At 51.1% G+C, this 11,171-nt stretch overlaps 1 protein-coding gene across 1 annotated transcript; it reads right to left on the bottom strand.

Moving 5' to 3' along the window:
- Window positions 1-472: 472 nt before the first annotated feature.
- On the bottom strand, window positions 473-3,896 carry LOC119311896 (cytochrome P450 81Q32-like). The gene is made up of 2 exons (XM_037587612.1): window positions 2,857-3,896; window positions 473-1,240 (listed from the first exon to the last, which is right to left on the bottom strand). Exons 1-2 carry the CDS (start codon window positions 3,796-3,798, stop codon window positions 626-628), a joined length of 1,557 nt encoding a protein of 518 aa, XP_037443509.1. The 5' UTR covers window positions 3,799-3,896; the 3' UTR covers window positions 473-625.
- Between the last annotated feature and the right edge of the window lie 7,275 nt (window positions 3,897-11,171).

The raw sequence follows: 11,171 nt of genomic DNA, 5'->3' as shown, positions 1-11,171 counted from the left end.
TAGCACCAAAGAGACAACAAGAAACCAAGCCGTGTGCCGGCAACCCCGTCCCCTCTAGTTTATCCTTTGTCATAGTTTTCGTAGTGCTTAGGTGAAACCCTGCAGAGATTGTTCTTCACCAACACTGTCATCACGCCGTCGTGCTGCCGGTACTCATCTACTACTTCGCCCGTCTTGCTGGATCAAGAAGGTGAGGACGTCATCGAGCTGAACGTGTGCTGAACGCGGAGGTGTCGTACGTTCGGTACTTGATCGGGGCGGATCGTGAAGGTGTACGACTATATCAACCGCGATGATAAATGCTTCTGCTTAGCGATCTTTAAGGGTATGAAGATACACTTCCCATCTTGTTGTTATGCATCACATAAATAGATATTGCGTGATCGTAGGAATTTTTTTTGAAATTACCACATTCCCCAACACGTCGCGCATGGCCGGGCGCGGCCTGCAGACGGCCTCCAACGGCACAACCTTGGGGATAGTGAGCCCTCCGTCCTCTGTCATATACGTTACGAGTAATTTACAGATAGTGGCTAGCCTGACTCTGCTCATAAAGTCACAAGTTTATTTGCTACAACATCAGCACCACACAGATCATGCCTTATGACGCCACCAAGCTCGGCGATCAGAGGCTCTGAAGCACATCGTGCATGGCCGGGCGCGGCCTGCAGACGGCCTCCAACGGCACAACCTTGGGGATAGTGAGCCCTCCGCCCTCCGTCATGTCCACCTCCGCGCCATCCACGCGCTCCCAGTCAAAGCACTGTACCAGCGTGGCCAGCACCATGCCGATGGTCCGCAGCGCCAGCGTCTCCCCGGGGCACCGCCGCCGGCCCATCCCGAACGGGATCATGAACCGCCCCTCGGCCTTCCCGTCCTCGAACCGCTCCGGGACGAACTCCAGCGGCCGCTCCCACGCTGCCGGGTCCCGGTGGATGGCGTACGCGTTCACCATCAGCACCGTGCCGCTCGGCACGTTGTAGCCGCCCACCTTGCAGTCCGCAGATGACTGATGCGGCAGCAGCATCGGCGCCGCCGGGTACAGCCGCAGCGTCTCGCTCACGATGCACTGCAGGTAGGCGAGGCGCGGCACGTCGTCGGCGGTCACCAGCCGGGAGGTCCCGACGGCCGCGTCGATCTCGACCTGCGCCTTCCGCAGCGCCGCCGGGTGGTTCAGCAGCAGCGACATCGCCCACTCCGTCGTCGTCGACGTGGTCTCCGTTCCAGCCCCAAATAAATTCTGCACATAGTTCATTGAGAAAACGAGGGTTATTGGTGAGATCGTGACGCGAGTTTTAGATTATCGGATCCGGGAAAAGAGACAAAATCGTGTGGGTGTACTACTGTATCACATAGCTCAACAGTCAAAGTCTCCCAAAGATGCCGGCCTGTGTACTGACATGACATGTTGGATTCATCCAATAAGTGATAGTATGGCCTTATCTACCGTGCTAGCTAGCTAGTGACCACTGACCACTGAACCCATATACACCACGATAGTATTCTGGCCCCATCTCCCCTACATAAAGGCCCTACGTCGGGTGGCTTCTATTTCACGATGCATGGTAAAAAAAAACGTGTAGAGTAATGGCTAGACTGACTCAATATTGTATATGCAGCTAATGCCACCTCGGTGAGAGGTCGGTGGACTGATACAGTGAACAATACAAGACCGCACTGAAAGGCCCTCACTTCGCTGATGATGTTGGTATCTTGGGAGATTTGGAAGGAAAATGCGAGAGTTTTTCGCAACACCGCCGCACCTACCATGTTAATTGTCAGGAGGATCAAGGGAGAGGCCTATCTTTGGGCTTTAGTGGGTGCGAAATACTCCCTCCGTTCGAATTTACTTGTCTCGAAAATGGATGTATTTAGATGTATTTTAGTTCTAGATACATTCATTTCCGAGACAAGTAATTCCAAACGGAGGGAGTACTTGAGTAATGTAATGCCGTGAGAGCAGTTGTTTTCTTCCCACGTTGCGGGCATAAATGTAAACCTTCTTTCTTAATCAATGAAAATGACAAATCTTTTGCATTGTTTAAAAAAATATGTATCCAATTGTCCCGGTGAAGAAAAACTAAGACAAAGAAGTGCGAATTAACTTGGATTAGTGAGAAAGAGGGAGAGAGTTGGAAAAGGGAGAACTCACCGCACAGAGAGCCATGGTCAAACAATAGTTGTCATGTGTGTTTATCTAGTTATTACGTGTGGTTAATCACAGTTGCTATGTATGTTTACCTGAGTGCCACGTACTAGCAAACGAGTCATAGTTGCCATGTGTGTTTACCTAGTTGTCATGTACGCGCAACTGCAGTTATCATCCAACAACGTACGACTGTCGTGTCAGCGTAAAGCAGTTCGCCCACACTCGCCCATACAGCGCAGCTGACAACCGCGTGTTGTGGGGACCTCTCCAACGCCCACACTCCGGCCTTATCCTACATGGCACGCGAAAACTGTCTCGGTGTGTCAAGATTCCTGCAAACTTAACTGAACGGTGATTCAGGCGTGTGGGCAAGTTGCAATGTTGCCACATGTGTGGGCGTTAGTGTTTTCAAAAGAAAATAGTAATGACCCACGCTGTTGTCTGTCCGATGACTTGGACGAGTAAAATGTCCACTGACGATGCCACTGACTTAGTGAAGAAAAACTAAGACAAATAGTACTCCCTCCGTCCGAAAATACTTGTCATCAAAATGGACAAAAAAAATGTATTTAAAACTAAAATACATCTAGATACATCCTATTTTATTCATTTTGATGACAAGTATTTCCGGACGGAGGGAGTAAGTGGTAATTAACTTGGATTAGAGAGACCAAACGAGGAGAGGAGATGGAAAAAGGATAGCTCACCGCGCAGAGAGCCGTGATCATGGTATCGGTGTACAGCTCTGGCTCCGTCTTCTGCAGAGTGAGGAGCACGGCGATCATGCTCTTCTTGTCGCCTTCGGCGCCGCCGTCGTCAAGCCTCCGGCGCTCGTTGTCGATGAGACGCAGCATGAAGGCGTCCCTCCTGCTCACCGCGGCAAGGATCTTGTTCCTCACGCCGAACACGTCGAACCACCGCAGCACCGGCAGGTAGTCCCACGTGTTGGCGGTGCCGAGGTAGGGGATGATCTCGTCCACCACCTTCTTGAACTCCTGGGCCTCCACGGACATGTCCGTCTCGGCGTGGGCCTCCAACCGGGTCCCCTTGGTCTGGGCGATGGTCTCCATGAGCACGCTGAGGGAGAGCTCGAAGAGCCTCCGCTTCAGCTGGACCTGCGCGGCGCCGTCGCCGCCGGGGGACGCCGCGGCGGCGCGGAACAGCCGGCGCGCCATGGCGCGCACCTCGCCGGCGATGACGCCCGACATGCAGGCGACGCGGTGCGCGGAGAGCAGCTGCACGGCGGCGACGCGGCGGAGGTTGCGCCAGTGCGGGCCGTAGCTGGACGTGACGAGCGCGGCGCCGTCGAAGGAGACGAGCAGCTGCGAGGGGAACCGGGGCCGGTTGGCGAACGTCACGTCGTGCTCCGTGAAGCACTCCCTGGCGCACTCCGCCGAGGAGACGACCACGGCGCGGCGCGAACCGAGGCGCAGCGAGAAGATCGGACCGAGGCGCGCGGCGAGGCGCCACAGCGCGGCATGGAACGGATTCTCCACGAGGTGGAGGTGGCCGAGGAGCGGGATGGCCGGGGGGCTGGGCGGCAGCTGCACGGCGCCCTTGCCGCGCCTGCCATTGCTGACCTTGCCTAGAATGTAGTGGAGCAGGAAGAGGAAGGCGATGGTGAGGACGGCAATGTATGCCTTATCCATGGTGGTCCGGGGGAAGTGTTGTGTCTCGAGTCGTGACACTTGAGGTCTCGGGTTGATTGGATGTGCGTGTCTTGTGTGGCAGTGGCACCATCCTTGCATGGCGGCCTATATATCGCGCCCGTGCGGTACAGGTTGCATACGCCATGCCTGACGTCCATGGCGATGAGGTGGGCTCGGTCAGAGTTTTTACGGCTCGTGTCACGATGGTTCGTACGTGGAGGCGTGGCTTTGTCTTGTTGCTCGTGCGTCGCTGGCTCGAGATCCCTCTCCCTCTCGGTTGCAAAGGCCAACTCGAACTGGATCTGGTGGGATTTTCTTGTTGAATTGTATGTAACGTTAACTGTGCATGTATATTTTCCTTGTATTTAGGATCATGACGCCCATGGCCTGCGTGTCACTCTTGTAGGATGATTGGTTCCCCTCTCTATATACGAGGCTTGTACTCTTCAACAATAACATCAATTGAGTTTATCTCTTCCAACTTGGTATCAGTTATCAGGCCTCTCCATCATGGTCGACCTTGGCACTCCCTCCTTCGGCGCCTCCAGCTCCTCGCCACGGCCTCCTCGGACTTATGGCATCGCCGCCTCGGCCATCCGCCCACTCTCTTTCTGTATTAGCTCGCGATTTTCTTTCCGATTGTAATAAAGCCGCACACTCTTCATGTAGTGCATGCCAGCTTGGTCGCCAACCTCGCCTTCCCTTTTCTTCTTCTTTTAGCAAAACATTTACCCCATTTGATCTCATACATTGTGATTTGTGGACATCACCCATTGTAAGTTTTTGGGGATATCAATACTATCTTGTTGTGTTAGATGACTTCACCCACTACTCGTGGTCCTTTCCTCTGCGCCATAAATCTGACACCTCCCTCGTTTTACAACGCTTCTTCACGTTTGTTTACACTCAGTATCATGTTGTTATCAAGGCTATGCAATGTGATAATGACGGTGAATTCATTAAATCTTTCCTACGTACTTTCTTCTCCTCCAACGGCATTGCATACCGCTTTTCTTGTCCACACACGTCTCCACAAAATGGCAAGGCTGAATGCCCCATTCGTACCACAAATGACATCGTACGCACACTCTTGTTCCAAGCTCATCTTACACCTCCCTTTTGGGTTGAGGCCCTTCACACAATGACCTACCTACTAAACCGACGACCCTCACGTGCCATTGGCCATCACACACCATATTTCCTTCTCCACGGCGTTCACCCATCATACGATCATTTACATGTGTTTGGTTGCCTATGCTACCCCAACACATCCACCACCATGGACCACAAACTCTCTCCTCGTTCCATCCCCTGCGTCTTCCTCGGCTACCCTCTCGAGCACAAGGGCTATCGTTGTTTTGATTTAGATTCGCGCCGTGTTATTGTATCATGTCATGTCATTTTTTTATGAGCACTCCTTCCCCTACACGCCGCCACAACCCTGCACGTCCACAGAAGATCCCGCACCGCGGATCCCACCCACCAGCCGCGCTATCTCATCGGCCAATGCGGAAACCCCGTACCTGTCTAATCCACCCAGACTCCCTCCCTCGGATCCCGCTCCCCCGGACCCCACCTCGCCATGCAGTTCCCCGCCTCGCGCTTCGCCCGCCCTGTCTCGCTCTGCCACGTGGTCCACCCACCCAGCCGCTTCACCCGGGTCCACCCGCACGACGCCAACCGTGTCCACTCCCCACCTGTCGCCTCACACCGATTCCGTCGCGCCTGCCTCTGCGACCGGATCAATCTCGGCTCCCACGTCCTGCCACCCGACCCAGTCTGTCACCAGCCCCACCGAATCCTCCTCGGGATCCTCGCCCCCATGCACGCCTCCACCACGTCTCCCGCAGCGTGCCATGCCCATCCAGCCACCACAAAACGCACATAAATGTCCACCCGTTCCAAATCCGGTTTTTGCATGCCTCGTCGTCTCTTCCTTGCTGACGTGTCCACCATATCACCTATACCACCCACCTACAAGTTAGCTCTCAAAGACCCAAATTGGCGCCATGCTATGCTAGATGAATACAATGCTTTAATGAACAACTCTACTTGGTCTTTGGTGCCTCAGCCTGCAGGTGTCAACGTGGTCACGGGGAAGTGGATTTTCAGGCACAAGTTCAACACAGACGGCTCCTTGGCACGCTACAAGGCGCGTTGGGTGGTGTGTGGGTTCACTCAACGAGAAGGTGTGGACTATGGTGAAACATTCAGTCCTGTGGTGAAACCTGCCACCATTCGTGTGGTTCTAAGTCTCGCTACCTCCCGTTCTTGGCCCATTCATCAGTTGGATGTCAAGAATGCGTTTCTTCACGGTGACCTTCATGAGACCGTGAATTGCTCTCAACCATCGGGCTTTGTGGACTCCTCTCATCCGGATCATGTGTGTCGGCTCCACAAGTCTCTTTATGATCTCAAACAAGCACCACGTACATGGTTTATCCGCTTTCAGGTCTTTATGCTCTCCATTGGTTTCCGTGGGCCTAAGAGTGACACCTCTCTCTTCATACTACACCATAGTTCATCTCTCGCGTACTTTCTTGTTTATGTCGATGACATCATTGTCACAGCCAACTCCACCCAAACACTCCACCACATCATCTCTTCCCTCAAGTCCGCGTTTTCCATGACCGACTTTGGGCCTCTCCATCATTTCCTCGGCATTAATGTCACCCCAACCCACTCGGGCCTATTCCTCTCCCAACAACAGTACACGTTGGAGATCCTAGACCGTGCAAACATGCTACACTGCAAACCAGTTTCCACACCAGTTGACACTAGCTCTAAGATGTCCCTTGCCATTGGTCGTCTACTGTCCAATCCCACATACTATCGCAGCCTAGCCGGTGCTTTACAGTATCTCACCTTGACACACCCGGACATCTCCTATGCAGTTCAGCAGGTGTGCTTGTTTATGCATGAGCCTCGTGACACTCACATGCAACTCATCAAGCGGATCCTTCGGTATCTCCAAGGTACCTGTCATTATGGCCTGCAGTTCTACAAGTCCGCCTCCACGGATCTCGTTGCTTATATGGACGCCGATTGGGCAGGGTGCCCCGACACCCGCAAATTCACGTCCGGCTTCTGTGTTTTCCTCAGCTCCAACCTTGTCTCTTGGTCCTGTTGGAGAATGTTGCAGAAAATAAAAAAATTCTACGTTTCACCAAGATCAATCTATGGAGTCATCTAGCAACGAGAGAGAGGAGTGCATCTACATACCCTTGTAGATCGCGAGCAGAAGCTTTCAAGAGAACGGGGTTGAGGGAGTCGTACTCGTCGTGATCCAAATCACCGAAGATCCTAGTGCCGAACGGACAGCACCTCCGCGTTCAACACACATACGGTTGGGGAAGACGTCTCCTCCTTCTTGATCCAGCAAGGGGGAGGGAGAGGTTGATGGAGATCCAGCAGCACGACGGCGTGGTGGTGGAAGTAGCGGTGATCTCGGCAGGGCTTCGCCAAGCTCAGCGAGAGGGAGAGGTGGTACGGGGGGAGAGGGAGGCGCCAGGGACTAGGGTGCGGCTGCCCTCCCTCCCCCCTCTTTATATATGGGGGCCTAGGGGGTGCGCCGGCCCCCTAGAGATCCCATCTCAAGGGGGGCGGCCTAGGGGGGGACTTGCCCCCCAAGTCAAGTGGGGCGCCCCCCATCCCTAGGGTTTCCAACCCTAGGCGCAGGGGAGGCCCAAGGGGGGCGCACCAGCCCACTAGGGGCTGGTTCCCCTCCCACTTCAGCCCATGTGGCCCTCCGGGATAGGTGGCCCCACCCGGTGGACCCCCGGGACCCTTCCGGTGGTCCCGGTACAATACCGGTGACCCCCGAAACTTTCCCGGTGGCCGAAACTGGACTTCCTATATATAAATCTTCACCTCCGGACCATTTAGGAACTCCTCGTGATGTCCGGGATCTCATCCGGGACTCCGAACAACTTTCGGGTTACTGCATACTAATATCTCTTCAACCCTAGCGTCACTGAACCTTAAGTGTGTAGACCCTACGGGTTCGGGAGACACGCAGACATGACCGAGACGACTCTCCGGTCAATAACCAATAGCGGGATCTTGATATCCATGTTGGCTCCCACATGCTCCTCGATGATCTCATCGGATGAACCATGATGTCGAGGATTCAAGTAATCCCGTATACAATTCCATTTGTCAATCGGTACGTTACTTGCCCGAGATTCGATCGTCGGTATCCCAATACCTTGTTCAATCTCGTTACCGGCAAGTCACTTTACTCGTACCATAATGCATGATCCTGTGACCAAACACTTGGTCACATTGAGCTCATTATGATGATGCATTACCGTGTGGGCCTAGAGATACCTCTCCGTCATACGGAGTGACAAATCCCAGTCTCGATCTGTGTCAACCCAACAGATACTTTCGGGGATACCTGTAGTATACCTTTATAGTCACCCAGTTACGTTGTGACATTTGGTATACCCAAAGCACTCCTACGGCATCCGGGAGTTACACGATCTCATGGTCTAAGGAAATGATACTTGACATTAGAAAAGCTCTAGCAAACGAACTACATGATCTTGTGCTATGCTTAGGATTGGGTCTTGTCCATCACATCATTCTCCTAATGATGTGATCCAGTTATCAATGACATCCAATGTCCATAGTCAGGAAACCATGACTATCTGTTGATCAACGAGCTAGCCAAGTAGAGTCTCACTAGGGACATGTTGTGGTCTATGTATTCACACATGTATTACGATTTCCGGATAAGACAATTATAGCATGAATAATAGACAATTATCATGAACAAGGAAATATAATAATAATCATTTTATTATTGCCTCTAGGGCATATTTCCAACAGTCTCCCACTTGCACTAGAGTCAATAATCTAGTTACATTGTGATGAATCGGACACCCATGGAGTTCTGGTGTTGATCATGTTTTGCTCGCGGAAGAGGTTTAGTCAACGGATCTGCGATATTCAGATCCGTATGCACTTTGCAAATATCTAGGTCTCCATCTTGAACATTTTCACGAATGGAGTTGAAGCGATGCTTGATGTGACTGGTCTTCTTGTGAAACCTGGGCTCCTTGGCAAGGGCAATAGCTCCAGTGTTGTCACAGAAGAGAGTGATCGGCCCCGACGCATTGGGTATGACTCCTAGGTCGGTGATGAACTCCTTCATCCAAATTGCTTCATGCGCTGCCTTCGAGGCTGCCATGTACTCCGCTTCACATGTAGATCCCGCCACGACGCTTTGCTTGCAACTGCACCACCTTACTGTCACTCCATTCAAAATATACACGTATCTGGTTTGTGACTTAGAGTCATCCAGATCTGTGTCGAAGCTAGCATTGACGTAGCCCTTTACGACGAGCTCTTCGTCACCTCCATAAATGAGAAACATATCCTTAGTCCTTTTCAGGTACTTCAGGATGTTCTTGACCGTTGTCCAGTGTTCCATGCCGGGATTACTTTGGTACCTTCCTACCAAACTTACGGCAAGGTTTACATCAGGTCTGGTACACAGCATGGCATACATAATAGACCCTATAGCCGAGGCATAGGGGATGACACTCATCTTTCTTCTATCTTCTGCCGTGGTCGGGCATTGAGCTGAGCTCAATTTCACACCTTGCAACACAGGCAAGAACCCCTTCTTGGACTGATCCATATTGAACTTCTTCAATATCTTATCAAGGTATGTGCTTTGTGAAAGACCTATGAGGCGTCTCGATCTATCCCTATAGATCTTGATGCCTAATATGTAAGCAGCTTCTCCAAGGTCCTTCATTGAAAAACACTTATTCAAGTAGGCCTTAATGCTATCCAAAGGTTCTATATCATTTCCCATCAAAAGTATGTCATCTACATATAATATGAGAAATGCTATAGAGCTCCCACTCACTTTCTTGTAAACGCAGGCTTCTCCATAAGTCTGCATAAACCCAAATGTTTTGATCATCTCATCAAAGCGAATGTTCCAACTCCGAGATGCTTGCACCAGCCCATAAATGGATCGCTGGAGCTTGCATACCTTGTTAGCATTCTCAGGATCGATAAAACCTTCCGGCTGCATCATATACAGTTCTTCCTTAAGATAGTCGTTAAGGAATGTGTTTTGACGTCCATTTGCCATATCTCATAATTATAGTATGTGGCAATTGCTAACATGATTCGGACGGACTTCAGCTTCGCTACGGGAGAGAAAGTCTCATCGTAGTCAATCCCTTGAACTTGTCGATAACCCTTAGCGACAAGTCGAGCTTTATAGATGGTAACATTACCATCCACGTCCGTCTTCTTCTTAAAGATCCATTTGTTTTCTATCGCTCGCCGATCATCGGGCAAGTCTGTCAAAGTCCATACTTTGTTTTCATACATGGATCCTATCTCGGATTGCATGGCTTCAAGCCATTTGTTGGAATCTGGGACCGCCATCGCTTCTTCATAGTTCGGAGGTTCGCCGTTGTCTAACAACATGATTTCCAGGACAGGGTTGCCATACCACTCTGGTGTGGAACGTGTCCTTGTGGACCTATGAAGTTCAGTAGTAACTTGATCCGAAGTACCTTGATCATCATCATTAACTTCCTCTCCAGTCGTTGCTGGCACCACAGGAACATCTTCCTGAGCTGCGCTACTTACCGGTTCAAGAGGTAGTACTTCGTTAAGTTCCACTTTCCTCCCACTTACTTCTTTCGAGAGAAACTCTTTCTCCAGAAAGGACCCGTTCTTGGCAACAAAGATCTTGCCTTCGGATCTGAGGTAGAAGGTATACCCAATGGTTTCCTTAGGGTATCCTATGAAGACGCATTTTTCCGACTTGGGTTTGAGCTTTTCAGGTTGAAGTTTCTTGACATAAGCATCGCATCCCCAAGATTTTAGAAATGACAGCTTAGGTTTCTTCCCAAACCATAATTCATACGGTGTCGTCTCAACGGATTTAGACGGTGCCCTATTTAAAGTGAATGTAGCTGTCTCTAGAGCGTATCCCTAAAATGATAGCGATAAATTGGTAAGAGACATCATAGACCGCACCATATCCAATAAAGTGCGATTACGACGTTCGGACACACCGTTACGCTGAGGTGTTCTAGGCGGCGTGAGTTGTGAAACGATTCCACATTTCCTTAAGTGCGTACCAAATTCATGACTTAAATATTCTCCCCCACGATCTGATCGTAAGAACTTTATCTTTCGGTCACGTTGATTCTCTACCTCATTCTAAAATTCCTTGAACTTTTCAAAGGTCTCAGACTTGTGTTTCATCAAGTAGACATACCCATATCTACTCAAGTCGTCAGTGAGAGTGAGAACATAATGATAGCGTCCACGAGCCTCAACATTCATTGGACCGCACACATCAGTATGTATGATTTCCAACAAGTTGGTTGCTC

This window comes from Triticum dicoccoides, chromosome 5B (assembly GCF_002162155.2).
Source record: "Triticum dicoccoides isolate Atlit2015 ecotype Zavitan chromosome 5B, WEW_v2.0, whole genome shotgun sequence".
Taxonomy (NCBI): domain Eukaryota; kingdom Viridiplantae; phylum Streptophyta; class Magnoliopsida; order Poales; family Poaceae; genus Triticum; species Triticum dicoccoides.
Note: the sequence above shows the minus strand (reverse complement) of the source record. Positions and strands in the feature narration are given on the sequence as shown.